Below are 20,218 nucleotides of genomic sequence, written 5' to 3'. Positions count from 1 at the left end.
CTTGACCCCATTCCTGTGTTTCTGCATGACACCACAGTTCAGGGGATCACGCTATTTCTCTGAGCTCTCGCTTCCCCCAGCTTCAGAGGAAGGGTGGCAGCACCCATGATGCTTGTGCATGTGAGAAGACGTAGGGGACTTCCAGGGCTGGGCTCCTCGGGTGTGTGTGTGTGTTGTGGGCAGAGAGAGAAGTTACCCTGGGGACCTCGGGGTAGAGGGATCAGGGGAGAGGTGAGGCAGAGAGACGAGATGGTGACATTTTTGGAGAGCTTACGTGCACCACAACTACTGAGCCCGGAGTGCGGCAGCTACTGAAGGCCGCACGCGCCAGAGCCTGTGCTCCACCGCGAGGAAGGCACCGCAAAAGCCCGCACACAACGAAGAAGAGTCGCCCCTCACTGCAGCTAGAGAAAGCCCAAGCAGCAACGAAGACCCAGCACAGCCAAAAACAAATACATAGATAAAATTATTAAAAAGAAAAATACTAAGGTATGAAGGAGTGCCAGGTGAGGAGGGATTAACTGGTGAGAGCAGAGTGGACACCTTTTCTGAGTTCAGCCCCAAGAAGCCCACTCTGCCTACTTAGCAGGAGTAAGCGAAGTGTCCAACAGCAAAGGAGGCACAGCCCCCTGGGACCCAGGACCCAGAGGGCCACCATCCCAGAACCGCATTCTCCCATTCCAACACAGGCAACATCTGTCACCATCATCAGACAGACACTCTATAGTCTGGACGACAGGGCCCTCATCCTGGAGTCAAGCAGGAGCCCATGAACGTGGGCACGTTCCCACCACCATCACATAAGAGTCACACACAGGTGTAAAAGCCACTGTTTCTAATTAACCCTCAATGCAATAGCCACAGAACACAGCCGGCCATGGCCCACTAGAAGCCAGAGGGACAGTTCCAGATGGTCCCAGGGTGGAGTCAGGATACAGAGCAACTGGTGTCCCTCAGTCTCAGGTCCTAGGATGGGCCTGATGGTCACAGAGCAGGCTCCCTGAGGTGTCTTCTGGAAGAAGGTGACCGTTTCAGCCACTGTTGACTCAAGGGAGATGGTGGGCGTGGGGCCAGGCTGCATCCACACAGCACCTGGAGAATGCTCTCTGAAGACCCCCAGGCCAAATTCTCCAGAATGTCTTGATTCCGGCTCCGCCTGCCCCCACTTCTAGGTCCCAGGGCAGATCTCTGGCCAGCGACAGCAAGCGAGGACAGGGGCAGATGAGATGGACTGGGCATGGACTGCCCTGCGAAAGTCTGTGGCCAAGCTCCTCTACCAACTGCCAGCCCTTCTCAGGAGGGCACGTTGGGGGCATGGAGCCTGACTTATGAGCAGAAGCCAACTTGGGTGCAATCCTCTGCTCAGACCCTGGAACTTTCTGGGCTGGATTCCTTGAGCTGGGGGTGGAGGTGGGGGTATGTGTGTGCTGTTGGCAGGGCACACCTCAACCTGTCCGCAACAACTACAGGAGAGCGTGGGTGGAGGGCTCCTCCATCCTGCCTATGTGGCCACTGGCTTCTGCTGAAAGCAGGGATCTCAGACCCTCTGCCCACCCCTCAAGGGGACAGGCAACAAGATGTCAAGACCCCTGGGACACAGTGCTCTGTGCACCAACCAATCTCTGCAGCCTGTACAAATGGGAGCATCTCCTCCGCCCAGCCTAAGGCCCAGAGTGGCGTGACAAGAATGCAGGCCTGTGCCAGATGGGGCATGTGCCTGGCAGGCCTGCCCGGGCGGGGCTGGAAGCGTGTGGGGAAAATTCAGAAATGAGATGCAGGAGGGAGGGTCCTTCCCGCATCCAGGGGCCTGCCTCTAGATCTTCACTGTTGACAAACTAGCTGGTTTCACTCACACCTCAGCAACAAAAAAACCTGTATTTAAGGGGCCCATTCCAGAGATCTAGACTGAAGAGAGCAGAGGAGGGTGGCCAGGGCTCCCCCTCAGAGGTGGAGGATGCCGCTGCCTCCTCCGGGGGCTGGGCTGGGCCCCCAGCTCCTGGCAGTGGTGGGCAGAGCTGGCTGCCAGCTCTGGCCTCCGCCCTGGATTTACTCTAGCCCGGCTCAGATCTGTGGCTGGGCTTCATCCAGTGGGTCCTCCCCCAGGAAGGAGAAAGGCTGGATCTGCAGGGATAAAGCAGGTGGTGAGTGGAAGGGGCAAGGGCAGGTTTTTGGTCCATGCCTTCCGTCTCTCCCACCCCCCAGTGGATGCAGCTCCACGGTGGCGGGGTTTGCGGGGCTCCTTGGCCCATGGCCTCAGGGAACCAGCGACGGGCTCAAGTCTCCTGGACTAGCCTTCCTTTTGTGCTGTTGCTGTTTAGTCACTAAGCTGTGTCCAATTCTTTTGTGACCCCATGGACTGTAGCCCACCGGGCTCCTCTGTCCATGGGATTTCCCATGCAAGAATACTGGTATGGGTTGCCGTTTCCTACTCCATGGGATCTTCCCGACCCAGGGGTCAAACCCAGGTCTCCTGCATTGCAGGCGGATTCTTTGCTGCTGAACCAGCAGGGAAGCCCACCCTTCCTCTTACCCACCAGTATCTGTTACCTTGAAGGGTTTGCTTATCCCCACCACAGAATGTAGGTTGTTGCTATAGTAAAAAAGGAGAAACTGATCCTCAGTCTCAGGGATGTCGCTGATGTCAATGTACACCTGGAAAGGACAGACAGATGCAGATCAGCTCTATGGCCTCAGGCCCCATCCAGCTCTCAGAGACTAGGTATCCACCTCTCTGTCTCTTCCAGAGGGCAGAGGAGAGCTCAGGCAAACCCCCCTGCTGGCGAGGTGGAACACCTGTCTCAGGTAAGGGGGAAGGTACCTGGTTCAGCCTGTCACTGAAGGAGACCTGGTTGTCCTTGACCCAGACATAGGAGACATAGTCATTAATGTGGCGCAGCCCCACCTGTAGGAGGGGGGGATCGGGCGGGCGGTCAGTGGTTTGGGAGGACACGGGACCCATGTCAAGTCCTAAGGAGAGGATGGTCTCATTTCTGAGGCTGGCCATCATAGCATTTTCTGCCTCCTCCCCTTCACAGCCAGCCCCTCGGTAGGCAAGGACTCCAGGTGGTCTCTACGCCCAGCTCCCATGAGCCCTCAGAATGGATAAACCACGGGGGTGCGGTCGATGGGCCCTGTCACCTTGTACAGGCCAATCCAGTCCCAGGGGCTGCTGAGGAAGTCTGCAGCCAGGCAGTAGCTGATCAGCAGGTCACTCTCCATGGTGCATGGGCCCTCGGGCAGCAGGGTGATCAGCGGGGCGGACACCAATGGCTTCAGCTACACACAGGGGTCAGAGGGGGTTGAAGTCCCACAGCAGCGTCCCCTTCCCTGGGATGAGAGTCCTGACTGTGCCCTTCCAACAGGTCACGGTCACCGCGGGGGTAGGGGGGCAGCCAGCGGGTGGGGTTAGCTCTCGCTAGGCTGCCTGGAGGGTATCAGACCTTGGCTGGCTGGCCGGAAAGAAGGGCCAAAGGCTGGTGGGGGATGGCTGGCCCCGCCAGGGAGGATGGGCCAGGGGCCGGGTGGGTGGGTAACCTGGCAGAGAGCCACGTACTAGGGGAGGAGTGTGGGGGTGGGGGAGACCGCGGGAGCTGCTGACAGGATGAAGAAAGCAGCCAGGGAATCACTCTCAGGATTCCACAGTTTCTGACCCAAAGGCCCAAATTCAATTTGGGGGCCTCTGGTGAGAACAGCCGGAGGCATGTGGAGGGACACAAAGATATAAAGACACACAAGATGAGGGCAGCCAGCGGCTCAAAGGGGACCGCACCGCCTCGGTCACTAGACGGCAAGATACAGGGGGAGGGGGCTCCCTCTGTAACCCGAGCCAGACAGGTTCAGGACAAATGAAAGGCAGTCCTACCTCACATGGTAGGTAATAAGCATAATGGAACTCAGGAGTCCCAGGGGACAGTTCCAAGAGGCAAGGGAAACCTACTGACAAAGGGTTCCAACATGTTTTTGACAGACAGAGCCAGCCACGGCTCCTAAGAACAGGGGGACACCTGACCTGGGAGGAAAGGCAATCGTGTCCTCCTACAGGCCTCCCCGGGGGGCCTGCTGAGCTCTGAACCCAGGGCAGGTGGGTCTGGGATGTGGCCTGGCGCAGCTGCGGCTCTGCCAAGTGCCAGGCGCCTGGAGATTTACCTCCAAGTCAAAGGTGCAGGTGACGGGCTTATGGTCACTGATGGTGTACACCATGTGGCTGACGTAGCTCCTCAGGAACAGGGCGAAGGGGGCTGAGAGCGTGGGGGTCTGGAAGTCGGTCTGGGACTGCCGCTTCAGCCTCCAAAGGATGCGATCGGTCCAGGCAGGCTTGCGCTTTTTCTCACTGGGGGTGGGGGGAGAGGAAGGAGAGAGAAGGCTCAGCAGGCCAGCAGGAAGGGACCCCCACAAGCTCCCTTGGAGCCCCTAATGCCAGGGCCTGTTAGCTGCCATGAGATGCCCCAGGACAGAGCTGGAGCCCGGCCTGGCAGCGGGCAGGAGTGTGCCCCGTGGAAGCAACAACAGTACATGGGTCTATGTCAGACTCAGCCAAGGACACTTGGTCTTGTCTACATTTTTATGAATCAAATGGTGACTCAGAAACACTCTGTCTAAAACCTTTCTTACTTCTTGAACAAAAGCAGCAGCAGATCAAAGAGGCTGAGGTTTGGAATGTAGGGTTAGAGCTGAGCTGGAACTTGGCTCCCTCTCCTCAACTACAGATTGATCGTGGGAAAGGCAAGGGAAGTATTTAGGGAATCTCCCCACATGCTTTCGACCAGGACCATTTATCCCCTCTTCACAGGTGGAGAAAATGGGTCTTAGAGGGGTTTGGACTTTCCCAAAATTGCCCAGCCATGGCGTGATGAAGCCAGGACTCTGGGCCAGCCAGCATGACCACAGGGCACATGCCCGTCGTTGCCAGGCTAACCCCTCTTAGGCCTCAGCTCTTCATCAGTAGAATGGAGATAACAGTAGTTACATCTCAGGGCTACTGAGATGGTTAAATGAGATAAAACACAAAGAGCAGATAGCGCCGTGCTTCCTACAACGCAAGCTGCCCACAGACACTGGCTCTTATGAGGCTTTGTTCTCAAGAGTCAACTGAGGACCTGCCACTCCCTTTCTGTACTCCCAGCTTCCCCAACGGGCATGAGAGACACCATACGGCCTGGTCAGATGATTCACCGCTTTAAAACTTTTAAGGACGACCTTCCCTGGTGGTCCAGTGGCTAAGATCCTGTGCTCCCAATTCCGGGGCTTGGGTTCCATCCCTGGTCAGGAAACTAGATTCCACATGCTGCAACTAAGACCCGGTGCAGTCAAATAAATAAATGTATATTTTTTAAAACAAATCCAGCAAAAACCTTTTAAGGAATCTTCACTGCCTCCAGGATAAAGTTCAGGTCTCCAAATGTGGCTTTCAAGGTGCCCAGGATTCTGACGCCCCTTATTCTACCAGATCACCCACCTCCGCCCCAGACCCACCTGGCCCTGGTGACCTCTCAAGCCTCTGGGCCTCTGTTCTGGCAGCTTTGCTGCCTGGCACTCCCTTTGTCGCAGGGACAGGCCCGGTTCCAGTGCTGTCGTCATAAAGCCGCCCCTGACCTCTCTGCTTCCAGAGCACTTGACACGAGCACGTCTGCTGTTACACTCTATCGTAGCTTACTGCTCCCTACTCAGCCTATCAGTCAGTGTGAGCTCAGAAGGCAAGGAAGGGGCTCTTGGTGTCTCCTGTGTCCCCTTGGCACTAGCACAGAGCCTGGCATGCAGCAAGTACTCAACAGTATAGGAGTTAGTTCCTCACTCGTGTCCAGCTCTTTATGACCGCATGGACTGTAGCCCGTCAGGCTCCTCTATCCATGGACTACCTCCAGGCAAGAATACTGGAGTGGGTTGCCATTCCCTTCTCCAGGGGATCTTCCCAATCTAGGGATCGAACCCATCAACAAGTGCTCATGAAAAAGAAAAAAAAAGTGCTTGTGAAATACAAAACTAAAAAAAAAAAAAAAAAAAAAAAACCAAAGCTCACTCTCCTTCCTCAAAAATGCCCAGTCAATTTTAACATACACGACTTCACATGCTTATAGCTTAAAAGGCTATTTTTGTCTTCTGCTTTATTCACTTACTATTTTAAACAAACATTCCTGCCACACTTTCATCACTTCAATAGCAAAATGGCTCTCTAGCAATAGTGGCAGAACGGTGGTGCCCTGGTGGTGAACTTTGGCTCTAAAATCGGAGACCAGTTGGTGAAAAGTTCTGTCCTGTTAATGAAGAGTTCTGGGTTGGTGAATTTGGGGAGTGGTGCGCTTGGAGAGGGTATTGAAGCTCTGTGCCCCTTCCCACACCTTGTCTGACACATCTCTTCCATCTGCCTATTTCTGAGTTGCATACTTTTAAAACAAATCAGTAATCTAGTTTAAAAACAACAACAACAACAAAGTTCTGCCCTTGGCAAGTGACATCATCACTCCAAACCTCAGTTTCTTCAACTCTAAGATGAGATGATAACAGTACTTACTTCAAAAACCTTATCAAGGGAGCGTTCCAGAAGTGGTGAGTGGCATGTCACTTCCTCTCTGTGCTCCTGGCGTGTTTTGACCTTTCACGCTTCTGAAGAGTGTTTGTGGGATGTTGGAATGTGGTAATCCCATCCCAGAAACTACAGACACAAAATCTCCAATGCAACCTTGGACATTCAGTGCCTAGCAATTCTTGAGACTTGGTAGTGAACTGCATGAATGCACCACTCTCCCTTTCAAAGCATCCTCTTGCCCCCACTTCCCTATTATGGTCAGCAGCCCATACGTTGCAGTCCCGTCAGAATCCTCCCCAAGTCCTGACCGCAGCCCCACTCTCCTTCCCCCGCAGGACCTCCGCCTGTCTCCCTTTCTTCCTTTTCCATGGCCTGGCCCACACTCATCACTGGGCACCCGTACTGTTCATTCTTTTGAAGACCTTTGTTGCTGTTCAGTCGCTAAATCGTGTCCAATTCTTTTTCGATCCCCACAGACTGTAGCCCACCAGGCTCCTTCTGTCCAAGGGATTTCCCCGGCAAGAATACTGGAGTGGGTTGCCATTTCCTCCTCCAGGGGATCTTCCCAATCCAAGGATTAAATCCACGTCTCCTGCATTGTAGGCGGATTCTTTACCACTGGGCCACCAGGGAAGCCCTCAATCACCTTTACTGAGCCCTTATTATAAGACATGAGACTGGGGAGGACCTGATAAATGGGATTGGCAATCTTCTTGAGGAGCTTGTTTAACAAACAAAAGACAAAGGAACAAATAAGCAGAATAAATATGTACAAACTAAATATATTCCCCCAGTTCTCCATTCCTGGTAACAGCTAAACACGTGGCCCCTCCATGCATCACGTGGCTGTGGCAGGCATCTCAGACTGTTCTAATCTTTCTAACCCTGGGAGGGCGCCACAGGTCACATCTCCCTTCTCCAGGACACTGACCCTGAGGGAGGTCGCCGAGTGCAGGGGAGCTGGGTGCCCTCACGGTGCTGACCAGGAGCCAGCTCTCCTCCACTGCAGTGTCCTCCCAGTCTGTCCCTCAGTGGCCGATTCCCAGCGTGTAACCAGAGTGGGGCCTCACTAATGCTTTTTTTGGCTGAATGGTCATGACTGAGAACGAGAACTTTTTTTTTTTTAATAATTTTCATTTATTTATCCATGGCTGTGCTGACTCTTGGCTGCCGCTCGGCCTTTTCTCTAGCTGTGGAGGGCAGGGGTACTCTCTAGTTGTGGTGTGAGCTTCTCACTGTGGTGACTTTTCTCGTTGTGGAGCGTGGACTCTAGGGGGCGAGGGCTCTGGTGGCTGTGGCGCATGGGCTCCGTGGCTGTGGCTTGCGGGCTCTAGAGCACAGGCTCAATAGCTGAGATACACGGGCTTAACTGCTCTGCGGCATGAGGGATCTTCCTGCATCAGGGTTCAAACCCATGTCTCCTGCATTGGCAGGTGGATTCTTTACTACTGAGCCACCAGGGAAGCCCCCAAGAACTGTTTCTGGAGACAACAGGCACACCCCAGGTTACTGTGCTTTCTTACATTAATACTTGGCTGAGATTGCGATTTTTACAAATTGAACGTTTGTGGCAAACCTGCATTGAGCAAGACTACTTGGAACCATTTTTCAAATAGTATTTGTTCCCTTTGTGTCTCTGAGCCACATTTCGGTAGTTCTTATACTAGTTCGAGCCCTCTTACGGTTGTAACTGCTAGGTGATCTGTGACCTCTGATGCTACTATCACAGAAAGGGACGACTTGCCAAAGGCTTCGAGACTGGTTAGCATTTTTTACTAATGAAGTATTTTAAAACTAAGGTATGTACATTATTTTAGGTATGTTATTGTACACTCAACAGACTACAAAACAGTGTAAACCTAACTCTTCTGTGCACCAGGAAACCAAAAAGTCTGAGTGACTCTATTGTGATATTTGCTTTACTGTGGTGGTCTGGAACCAATTCCACAATATCTCCCAGGCATGCCTGTGATATGTCTTTACTTTCTAAAAATTAAGACCCAGTAGCTCTGCAAGATTCTCCAGGCTTAAGAGCCTAGAAAACTTGAGCCAATTTACTGGCCCCAAAGGAGTGATGTGTTCCATTTTTGGGTCTGAGAGCATTTTCCTCTTGGCTCCCTATAGATGGTTTCTAAGTGTCCCACTGAACTCAGGACTTGAGTCTTGCCTAGATTGATCATAACATCCTCTGCTCACTGCCGAGCAGGGAGGTGGACTAGGTTCCTGTTGACTGTAACAAAACCCTACTGCAATCCCTGACTTCAATAGGATTTGCTGCCATCAGCCCCTTCACCCTCCCCTGTAACGAAGCTGACCTCGTTTCTCATTACATCTTGGCTCAGGTGCGCTGCCAAGGCTGGGCGAAGCTGTGAACCATGCCCTGCACACAGCTCAGTCCCTCTGTACAGCGGGGCAGCCCCACTCAAAGTGCCTCTCATCAGCGCTGCTGCTGAGAATGCCTGTCCTTTCTGTGAAACCTGCTGCCTCTCTGACAGTTCTCATTGACTCCTCATGGCTTCAGCTGTCCGCCTCCTTACCATTTACTTCGCTCTCTTTTACCACTTTCACACAGAGTTCTGGAACCTTCTATTGGCCAGCTCGTGGACTTGAGAGTGTTTATTTGGCTCTCTCGCTCTGGGTGGGTCCCTCTACTAGACTGGCTGCTCCTTAAATATCTTATCTTTTCCTTTTGTTCTCTCAGGCTCTCAGTTCAAACACATGGCAGGCACGCTGTGCTATATAACCAGGGACGGTCGTAAATCAGACCCAGCCTCTGTGCTCCGGGCATTCACAGCACAGCAGAAAAGGCACTCTGTGTCTTAACAGACACACTGAATGCACGATGTGCAAGGCTTGCAGGCAGCACAGCACCAGGAGAGAACTCCCAGCGAAACTGGCAAGGGTCAAGGAAGATTTTTCAGTAGAGATGATGCCTCAACCCGGTTTTCAAGGATGAATAACAGACTGATCACACAGCAACGTTTCTGTTCCCTACGTGGGGCTCCTGCCAAGCGCAGGCACTCCCAGCTGGAGATATTTCAGTTGTGATGTCCCCCTGTAATGCCGTTGTTCCTGTCCAGACATTCCTTCATTTCCTGGGCTCCAGGCAAGGGGAAGCATGAGTCTGGATTCACACAGACCTCAGTTCAAATTTTTGCTCATCACTTACTCTGTTACTACCTTACTTAGACCTTCTGAGATACAGAAGGTCTATTTGTAAGATTTGTACAAATCTTCCTTATTTGTAAGAAGTCAGTATCAACAGTGTCTACCTAATGAAGATACAGTAGGAATTAAGTGAAGTGATGCGGGCAAAGCCCTGTGCCCAATGCCTGGCCCGTGGTCAGCACTCAGCGATGTCAGTCACAGTGTGGATTTTATCTATCACGTAGAAATAACATCTGTCTTCTCCTTGGCAAGCTTTTTGCTATCCCAGCCCTGAGCTCCTTTCTGCTGCTAGCTGGCAAGACTGGCTGTGTGGGGACTTCCCTGGTGGTCCAATGGTTAGGACTCCACACTTCCAATGCAGGGGGTGTGGGCTGGATCCCTGGTCGGGAAACTAAGATCCCACATGTACTGTATGGCACAGCCAAAAAATAAATACAATTCATTAAAAAAAAAAAGAAAAAAAGACTGGCTGTGAACTTGGAGGCACTGCGGGCTAGAGGAAAGCATCATGGGCAACACAGTCTGGAGAGGTCTAGCCCCGGCTCCACTATCACGAGCACAGTCACCTGGGGAAGGCCGTGAACATCTCTGAGCCCCTCTACACCACCTGCGTGACTTCCAGTCTCCTGCGGGCTTCCCTCCCGTACCCAGGGCTGTGAGCAGGGTGATGCTTGGCTACACGGCCTGTGAGCCATTCTCTTCCTGTGGGCAAGTGTCAACTGGTAGAGGATCCCGGCTTGTCCCACAGAGTTTGACAATCTCCATGACGATCCTTATTTCCAATGGATGGCCGGGGAGACGGACAGTTGCGGACCTGGGCCCGTGGGCCAGCGGAAGCCTGCCCTCTTCCCTACTTTCTGGCTTGTGCTGCGGCCCAGGCTGGCCCTCAGTTCCAGTGTCTGTGGCCTCTGCTTGTGTGCGCTGCCCCTGACTGTGACCCCACTCTGTCTTGCTCCATACTCCTCAAACGGCTCACGCTCTCGCCCTCGCTTGGCGGGGACATTGTGGCTCTGCCACACGGCTTCCGGCCCTGGGCCAGCAGGGCCCCCTCTCATCCTGGCCTGGCTGTGGACAGACCTACTCACCGCCTAAATCCCAGAGGCCTGGGCTGCCCTGGGGGCACCTCCTATCTCCCTCAGAAGACAATTCTGCTAGGGGAATACAAAGAGCCCCATAACATGTAGGGGGTTATTCTTCTTCCAAGAGATGAGGGTCCCTGCCCTAAATCAGGTCAGGGGCTTTGGGCTTGAGCTGCTTCTGCCCCACTGCCTAAGTCTAAGGTTTTGGTGGTTACCTATCCCTTTCTCAGTTCTTTAGAAAGGCTTTCAGTAAAACTCTGACCTGAAGATCAGAATCTAAAAACAACAGCAGCAGTTATCATGGTGCCTACTGGGTGCCAGACACTAGGCTAACATGCCAGGTCTTATTTATTTCTTTTTACATATTTATTTACTTGGCTTCCCTGGGTCTTAGTTGCAGCATGTGGGATCTAACCAGGGGTCAAAACCGGGCCCCCTGCTTTGGAGCTGGGAGTCTTAGCTACTGGACCACCATGGAAGTCCTTTGGTGGTCTCAATGAATCCTCAGTCCCATGAAACAGGCACTGTTATCATCCCCATTTTATAGATGGAAAAATTGAGGCTTAAATACCATGACCAAGGTCACGCTGCCAATAAAGCACAAACTGTGCTTCTGATTTCTAACCAGGTGCACTATCTTCGCATTGTTCCCCGTTAACTGCCCCACTGACAACTCCCCCTCATATTCCTTAACTAGTACTCAACTCACTCACAGCCAGGGCAGGATTACTTAACACCAGTGACTGGCTGAGCCAAGCTTTCTGTCCCCACCATCATCTGGGCAGGACCAGAAAGCCCTGGGGGGGCAGCAGGGCAGGCGTCTAAAGGATGCTGAAGTACAGTCCCTCCCCGATCTCCCTTGCCCTGCAGTCAGCAATTAGCCATCTTCCCTCCCCTTTGGCTCTACCTGCCCCGGCCCCAGCTTCCCTTCCTGCTCCCTCCTGGGACAGCTCCCACAGTCAGCATCTCATCAGAGGTGCAGAGGCACCGCTCCTGAGCAGTGATGGCTGGATCTAGTCCTGCTCCCCCAACACTTCTAACTGAAGGTGGCTCCCTTGATCACAAGGGCCAGCACGGTCTGACTTCCCAGGCCCAGATCTGCGACAGGCACATCCTCTCCCGGCGGGACCCCCTCACCTGGTGTCATAGTTGTTGGAGTTCTTATCAAACTTGTAGGTGGGTGGGAAGAGCAGGGAGCCTTCCTGGAATTCCCGCAGCAGTGGGTCGTGTCTCTTGGCGATGCTGAGCTGGAGGAAAAGGGATCGGCACTTGCCATCGCAGTGGGGCAAGACTCAAACCTGGCGGTGCCCTCCCAGTCAGACTGCTCCTCACTGCCCCAGCCCTGTACCCCACCCCCAGGACAGCAGCTGAATGCAAACGCAAACATCACCCCCTCACGCCCACCCCATAGTCCCAGGGGAGGGGGCCGCCTGCCACTTCCCAGTCCTTGAACCACAGGGATCAGGCTCTGAATTCTATTTCCCTAGGAGCCACTAGCAGAAGTGTGTGAGAGGGGAGGCTGGGGTAGGCAGGGTATCCCAATGGGTGGTATCTCATCCTCCAGGAGGCAAGTCAGGTTGGGAGTGGGAAAGACAACAGGGACATTGAGGGCTGGTGCAGGGCCGGCAGGCCAAAGCCCTGCTCGCTCCCTGACCTCACACACACCTGGTGCTGGAGCGCCTCTAGGTGGAGACCAGGCTGGCCAGACAAGCCTGGCTGCCCCACTCCCAGCAGCCAAGGCCTATCAGACTCTGCCCTGCCTGGGGTCAGGGACTTTTGAAGGCTTGGGAAAGGAGAACAGGGGCTAGGGAACTTCCCCACACCTCCTGCTGACCTCCCTGGCCTTGGGCTCAGAACTCTCCTCTCTTGGGCTCAGATCCCCCCTCTCAGATACCTGATCCTTCTCCCACAGGTCACTGTAGCGCTGATTTTTTATGGATTCTCGAACAAAGTGCAACCCGAAGTCCTCGATCCGAAAGTTCATGTCTCCAAACCAGAGAATGAGGCTTCAGAAAGAAAGGAAGGCAGGCGGCCTGAAGGTCTGTGATGGGGTCAGAGCAGGCAGGAGACCATAGAGGCTCTGACCACTCACTGCAGGGCTGCCAGGGAGCAGAAGGCTCGAGGGGCAGGTGAAAAGCCAGAGGCTGAGGGAGGATCAGGTGAAGACAAGGGCGGGCCCCAATGGGCCTGTTCTCCTGGCCCCACCAGCCATTCGAGCCAAAGGGACCAGCCCTGAGGGGCAAGTGGCAAACATGGAGCAGGCTCTAGCCCTCCCTCCCTGTCCCCCGGCTAGGTACCCGGCACCAGGTGCCCCACAGGGCACACCTGAGAACCAGCCCTTCCTGGGGACCTCAGGAACCACAAGGTTCTTGACCTGGGATGTTTGGAAGCGTCCAGAATTTCTAGGCAGGACAGAGGGGCCAGGGAAAGGGAAGGGGTCCCAGACCCCAGGCAGGCAGAGCTGGAGAGGAGACAGGGCATCAGGGAAGAGGCTGCGAGAGGGCGGGAGATGGGGGCAGACTGCCTCTGGCGGGGGAGCAGTGACCGGGCAGAGCAGGCTTGCCAGGGCTGGCTTGGGGGAGAGGGTCGGGCACAGTTCACAGCAGCACGCTCACTCGTGGTCCAGGATGTTGGGGGTATCCTGTGTCTCAAAATTCTGCATCTCCAGGATCCGGTCAAAGTGCTCCAGCCGCTGGTCATTGTTGGCCATGTGGGGGGGCAGGTGGCAGTTGATGATGCTGACATAGTAGCCGTAAAGCTTCAGAAAGATGTTGACACCCCCTTTGTTCCCCTGGAAGGTGGGCAGGAAGCGGGGGACACACCTCTGTTTTCCCATCCGGGGCCTGAGGGCAGATGGTCTCAGTTCCTGCGGGATCTCCCAGGTCAGCAGACACTCACCTCCGCAGAACCCAGCTCACCTACCTGCCATCCCAGGGACACTAGGCCCCCCAGAGGAGGGAAGGCAGCTATGCGGGGCACTGGCCTGGACAGAGTGCCAAGATTCATTTCACCCCCTCTTTTCAATTCATTCATTCCCTTTTTCAGTTGCCCAGCCCTAAAGCCCCCAGCCCTGCCCCATCCAGTGAGAGAAGGCCCCCAGCTCTTGACTCAGAAAACAGCTCAGTCCTTACCCAGTACCCGAAGAGGCCGGTGGGGGTGGATTTAGTAGACAGGACCTGGATAAAGGGCAAATGCTGGTACTTGGCAAAGATCAGTAAGAGGAGCCCTTGCATGCGGACACTGGAGATCTGCGGGACAGAAGGGTGACAGTCATTCATGTCCCTCCAGGGCCTGTGCTGGGCGCCCTTGAGAGCCCTGAGCCACATGGATGTCCTGCCCCAGGGGTCTACGGCATCTCAGTGCCGATGGAGTCTTAGCTGCCAAATGAGGCAATCTGGGGGCTCTGCAGGGGGTGGAGACATTCCACCAACAGGAGGGCACTGACTCTTCCGCCCCAGCCCACGTATGGTGCCCTTCTCCCTAGTGCCCTCCTGAGCTCCCACGGGTACCGTCGATGGAGGGGCTCAAAGAACTTTAGAGATGCTTTATGGGAAAATGGCTAAGGGCCAGATCTAGGTTCAGAAACCAGCTCGGGCTGTTAGTATTTGATGCCGGACAAGTCTATTTTCTCATCGATAAAGCAGGAATCTATCTTAAAGATGCTGGATTAACTGGTAGCTCTTGATATTAATTTTTACTTTAAGGATTCTTGAAAGTAAATGCAGAGAACGGACATGAGCATGAGAGAGCGGGAAATACTCTGTATCTTGATTTGATGGGTGGCAGCATGGCCACATATACGTATAAAAATCCACCAGACTCTACATTTCATTTCTCCATACATTATAGCTCAGGGAAAAACAATTAAGAAAACGCTACTGAAAAATAATACACACTACGGGCAGCTGGAGTCCGTGAATGCCACGCAGAGGGGATGAGAGTGAGCACAGAGGACGCGTGTTCGCAGGTTGGGGGAAAACAGCTAATTCTGGCCAACTTTTGAAAGAAGGGTCTCTGTTCTGAAGGACTGAGGCTCAAGGAGACTAAGGAACCAGCAGGACCACTTTGAATAGCAATGTCAAAGGCCCAGGACTGCCAGAATCCCCACGCTCAGCGGCCGTGGAGGTGGGGTGGGAATGGGCCTGTGACCCTCTCACAGCTTCAGGCTGTCTACACCCACCACCCGAGTAGCAATTTCCGGAGCATGAGGTGCAGAGGCCAAGGAGGAAATCCCCGGGTGGGGAGCATGTACTGGGGCCTTCCAGGAATTATGAAACTTGATCCCACAGGCCAGGAGCTCTGGGATGGTGGAGGAGTCAAGGGAGGGGGAACCCTGAACACAAGACGGAGGGAGGGAGGCGTGAGCACCCAGAGCTGGGCACAGGTTGCTACAAATGTGTCCCCGACTTCACTTTCCACCCCTGTCTTGGTCTCTCCCCTTCGAAAGCAAATAGGACAATGGGAGTGGGGAAAGGCTGGCTCCTGGGGGTGGGGGGAGCTGACTCCCAGGGAACTGAGAAAGATTTGGGAAGAGTTTCAAGATTAATCTGATCCCAAAGAGCAGGTCTGGGCCACTGAGCCCCGCCCCACAGGCTAGAGCCCACTCTGAAAGAGGAGGGAAGTGGGGGTGGGGCAGGGAGGATGGAGGTGGGGGTGGGGCAGGAAAACTTCAGATTGGGAGAAAGGGTGGGGCTATGGGGAAAGGCAGGAGACTCCTAGGGGAAGTTCTAGTTGGAGGAAACGAAGGAGGAGGAGCTAAGGAAGGGACTAGAAGGAGGGAGGCTGGGAGCCTAGGAGCCCACAAAGGGGATCAGCCCCAGGCTTCTCAACCTGTGGCCAGCAACTTCCGGCCCCAGGAACAGGCTGCAGGCAGGGCTCGCCCTTCACCTCTACTCTCTACTCTCGGCCGTGCGAAGGAGGGGCATCTGCTGTGGGTGCCTGCCAGGCCCTCAGGCTGGTCTCCCAACCTCGGGAGGCCGCATGGAGTGAGCTGTGTCCATGCCACAGGATGAGCTAATTTCCTTGGCTCAAGTCCATCCCACCGATCCCTTGCCAGTGAGCCGAGGTACAAGGAGGCCTCCAGTCTTGGGAAGGGAGTGGGTGGTGAGAGACAAGTGATTTTGCCCTCTGAGAGGGGCCAGCTCCAAGTCTGCAGGAAGAGGCCCTAATTCAATCTGGAGGGAGCCAAGGGCTTGGGGACTGGCATCTTTTAGCCTCAGCAGCAGGATCACATCTGATGTGACCTCCTCCTGGCTCTGCCCTCCTCCAGAGGACTCACAGCTCTTGCCTCAGCACCTCTGGGCAGATTAGGGTAACGGAGTGAATTCTGAAGCAATCCAATCACCCAGGGAAAGGAAAAAAGGAATTCTGGTATTTCTGAGAAGCAATGCTTCTTGGAGGTATTTTTAGTGGGACTGTGTTTCATCTCTTAGCTGTGCAGGGCAGACAAGTAAGATTCAGCAATCTAGAGCATTCCTGCAGATTCTCCTATGGTCTAAACATTTCCCAAAGGAAAAAAAGATTTCCCAAAGAATACTGGCCTTATAGATTGAGAACCCTTCTCCTCCACATGTGTCTCTTCTAACCTCTGGGTCTCTGAGGATTTGAGGTGCATGTCTCTTAAGATCAGAGGACACCCTCTGATACCAGCAGGAGAGTCATAGGATACCTGTCAGCCTTCGAGATCACTAGTACAGTAATAAAGTACAGTAGTTAAGGACACGGGTTATGAAGTTGAAAGATCTGGATCCAAATCTGTCATGATCTCTGAGTCTTGGTTTTATCCATGTAACACCTATATTTCAGAATAGTTAAGATTTTTAAATAATGTATATAAAAAGTTTGTTTATAATGCTGATGCTTTCAAACTGTAGTTCTGGAGAAGACTCTTGAGAGTCCCTTGGACAGCAAGGAGATCAAACCAGTCGATCCTAAAGGAAATCAACTCTGAATATTTATTGAAAGGACTGATGCTGAAGCTGAAGCATCAATACTTTGGCCACCTGATGCCAAGAGCTGACTCACTGGAAAAGACCCTGATGCTGGGAAAGATTGAAAGTGGGAAGAGAAGGGGGCAAGAGAGGATGAGATGGGTTAATGGCATGACCAACTCAATGGACACAGGGATGCAAAGAGTTAAACACGACTGAGTGAACAACAAAACACCACCACCAATAAGCAAGCCATGGACAGTGGCAATTATTATTATACTCTGAGATTTCAGGCTGGGTCTTTGAGTAGAGATTGGAGGCTGGGGGTGGGGTAGGTAATCAGGTGTTAATAAGCCCTGATGCACCTCCCCAAGGAATTCTCCCAACCTGAAAAATATCGAGGTGTTAAACTAGCCCCTGGCGTCCCAGCTCAGCCCCAGCTACTTCAGAAAGACACAAAGCAGGCAGGAGCCCCAGGGAACCAGGTGCAACTGGGGTTTGGGTCTTTAAATAAAAGGGTAACAGCATGAAAGCTGGACTGGGAGACAAAGGACTAGGGATTAGTAATAAGAGGTGAGACACATTTCCCCATTGCCCACGAACTTGCAAGTTACCTTGACGAAGCTCAGAGGAGAAAGCACGTCCATGAAGTAACTGCTCCATGGGTCTTCAAAGGCAGTGTCGGAAAGGAGGCTCATGATCCCACAGTTCAGTTCCTGCAAACTGCCCATTCCAGATCAGAGGCCTGCCCCCTGGCCTGTAGGGCCCTGCCTCTGCTCCGACATCTAGCACTGTCCTCAGCCAACTGTCCAGCGCTGGGTTCTGCCTCCCCTGTGGCTATTGCTCGCCAGCCCCTTGCCACTGCTGACCCAGGACAACAGATGTGGCCTGGCTCTGATGCGGGCTGAAAGTTCTTGGCTTTCACACTCCAGGGCGAGGGCGAACAGGTTATAGTGGTTCCCTGTGGGGACAACTTGGGACTGGTCAGGCTTACCTGATCCTGATCTCAGATATAGGGATGCGTGATGGGTCCTGTGGACACCTACCCAATGACATATATGTCCAGGTTCAGGTTCAGGTTGTTCAGCTGAAGCAGATCACTGAGGTCTGGAGGGGGTGCTGCAGAGGCCACATTCCACGTCACAACATGTATGCTGAGAAGGGAAGCCATGGAGGAAGGAGGATGAGACCTCGTCCAGGTAATAGACCGGGGGCTGCTCCTGCTAAGGGCTGGACCATAATCTGTTGTAGTCAGAATGGGGAAATGTGTGTTTTTCTGCATCCACTGGAGGGAACTGGGGCACTGAACTACAAGCCCTTCATCTTCAAGCCCTCTGTCCCTTGAAGCAGGAAATGCCCACCCTGGATCGGCTCCTCCGTGCAGGTATACAGCTGCCCACGGCTGGCGGCACCTGTGCTGCTGACACCAGGAGAGCTGCCAGCGAGCGGGGCCGAAGGTTTTGGAGTCAGGCAAGGGAAGGGGTGTGAATGGGGTGGACAGTGAGGACTTTATTAATTCCAATAGTCCTTCATCTGTGGCTCGGTCAGAAACTTCCCACCCCCCACTCTTCAATCCATGGGGTCCCAGGACCACCAGAAAGATCCTAGAGGTTCAGTTTTCACCTTGTGAGAGGCCTGAGCACAGCAAAACAGAGGAATTTCAGAGAGGCTAACAAGATTCTAAATAACAGGTTTCCCAACATCTTTCTCAAGAGTCTACCCGATTTGGGGAAAAACCATCAGTTTCCCCAGGGAAACAACAGATCTAATCAGCAGCTCTCAATAACACTGGCTTCCTCAGAGGCTCAGGGCAAAGAGAGACTTGAAAATCTCTTCATTTGAACAGTTATAGCAGTGCTCCTGGGAAGCCCCCAGACTGCCGAGTACACAGCAGGCAGGGGCTAAAACCCCACAGAGACCAAGAAGAGCCAGCAAGCCCCAGGTAAGTCCTAGGCACACCATTAGGAGGAGGATCTGTAACAGCAGAAGATTTAAAATGGGGGCGAGAAGAAAAGGACAGGATTTCCCCCAAACATCTTTTCTCCACCAGATTCCCATTCTTAGACGTTCAAGTTCTAAAAAGCACAACCTGAAGAAATTCTTGGCCAGTTTAAAGCAACTTCCTGCCGCTCCCTTTGAATATCAACAAAACAATAGGAAAACCACCTTCCCAGGCACTCAGCCAGAGGTTCTGCGCTTCGTTTGTTTACGATCTCCCCCTGCTGTCCGACGGAGGATTAAAGGGTAGCTCTTTTACTCCAAGGCTCCTTGTTTTCCCAAGGACCTCCAGAGCGGGGATTTCTTGTTCCCACTGTTAGGTCCCACGATTAGCAGCAAATCCTTGCATCGTGACTGGCACTAAGTTGGTGATTAGCGTTGTTAACGAGCAAGCATGAGACCAAGCTATTATCACTTCACTAAAGGATCTTATCTAAATCTGATTGTGGACATCAGGAGGTCATAACGGGATCAGGCAGATCCCATGATGTATATGCTGATCTAAAGAACAAGGTTTCTACTCTAGATCTAAGGAGAGAATGCTTTGTTATAGCTTTAACTTCAAACAGTCTAACACTGCTGCCTCCTCCAGAATCTAACTGGGACACCTGCTAGGGGCGCCGAAGTGGGAAAGAGCTTGGAGGCCTGAGTTTGGAGGAGGCGCAGGGTTTGAGCCCAACATAGCCCTCTTAGATACTGGCCTGGGAGAATGTAAGAGGCCTCTGAACTAGAAGCAACCTATTGGTCTGGCCCCTTCTCTCCCAGTCCGGTTCTGGCCCAGACCCGCAGCACTGATTGGGTCGGAGGTAGCGATCCCGCCCCGGGCAGCCGGCAGCCGCCTTCCTCACCTGAGCGTTCTGCATCTCGGCTCGGTCCGTGGGCTCATGGCCTCCATCGTCCCCACGCAGTGGCCCGGCCGGCTTGAACCTCGCCGGTCCTGGCCCGATCGGCTCTCTGGGAAGCAGGTGCCGGTCCGCTCACACTCCCGATTGTTTTTCTTCCGGATTCCGACCCTCCGACTAGGCTTCCGTAAGAGGCGGGGCCGGGGCGCACGGAGGACTCTGGGTGGCGGGTCCGCAGGAAGAGGCAGGACTCTCCAAGGAGCGGGAAACGGGGAAAGGCGGAGGGAAAGGGGCCTAGGGGACCGGGGACGTAAGAGAGGCGTGTCCCCGTATCAGCAGAACCCGACGCAACACTTCCCGGCCCGCGGGGCGCGGCGGCCTAGACTCCGCCCCCGAAGCTCCCAGGCTGCCCCGCGCGAGGCTGGCCGGGAGGGGCTGTCCTCCGGCGGAAGTCGACGCCACGCCCCCCCCTGCGCGTCCTTTTTCACTAGCGGCGAGTGGGGTGTCTGGGTCCTAGGGCACCTATTTCTACAGGTTCCCAACGCCCGGAGGGGCAGAGGGCGATCCGGATGGGACGCAGCCAGCCACTGTACGGCCTGTAATCCACTCTTACCCCCCAGCTACAGGTAACCTCCCTCCTCTAGGCCACTGAGCGCCTCCAGTTCTCCACTTCAAACG

At 53.9% G+C, this 20,218-nt stretch overlaps 1 protein-coding gene across 2 annotated transcripts; it reads right to left on the bottom strand.

The window, feature by feature from the left end:
- Positions 1-820: 820 nt before the first annotated feature.
- On the bottom strand, positions 821-20,156 carry INPP5K (inositol polyphosphate-5-phosphatase K). Of its 2 annotated transcripts, XM_055576968.1 has the most exons (12): positions 19,547-20,153; positions 17,747-17,854; positions 17,315-17,423; positions 13,902-14,018; positions 13,386-13,561; positions 12,665-12,776; positions 11,908-12,017; positions 4,147-4,330; positions 3,139-3,276; positions 2,819-2,902; positions 2,548-2,652; positions 821-2,121 (listed from the first exon to the last, which is right to left on the bottom strand). In XM_055576968.1, exons 1-12 carry the CDS (start codon positions 19,591-19,593, stop codon positions 2,062-2,064), a joined length of 1,350 nt encoding a protein of 449 aa, XP_055432943.1. In that variant the 5' UTR covers positions 19,594-20,153; the 3' UTR covers positions 821-2,061. The 2 variants fall into 2 exon arrangements, with proteins under 2 accessions (XP_055432943.1, XP_055432944.1); XM_055576969.1 differs by lacking the exon at positions 2,819-2,902 and having other exon boundaries at positions 19,547-20,156.
- Positions 20,157-20,218: the final 62 nt, after the last annotated feature.

The sequence above is a fragment of the Bubalus kerabau genome, chromosome 4 (genome assembly GCF_029407905.1).
Source record: "Bubalus kerabau isolate K-KA32 ecotype Philippines breed swamp buffalo chromosome 4, PCC_UOA_SB_1v2, whole genome shotgun sequence".
Classification (NCBI taxonomy): Eukaryota; Metazoa; Chordata; class Mammalia; order Artiodactyla; family Bovidae; genus Bubalus; species Bubalus kerabau.
The sequence above is the reverse complement of the archived record's forward strand: the minus strand, read 5'-3'. Positions and strand labels throughout refer to the sequence as shown.

Bases quoted from the DNA above. Each gene is read 5' to 3' on its own strand.
- INPP5K (XM_055576968.1), bottom strand. From the start codon at position 19,593: ATGGAGGCCATGAGCCCACGGACCGAGCCGAGATGCAGAACGCTCAG. The intron at 13,562-13,901 runs GTAAGGACTGAG...CCCACCTTCCAG, and splicing joins CCGGCCTCTTCGGGTACTGG to GGGAACAAAGGGGGTGTCAA. The intron at 3,277-4,146 runs GTAAATCTCCAG...CCCTGTGTGTAG, and splicing joins CCTGCACCTTTGACTTGGAG to CTGAAGCCATTGGTGTCCGC.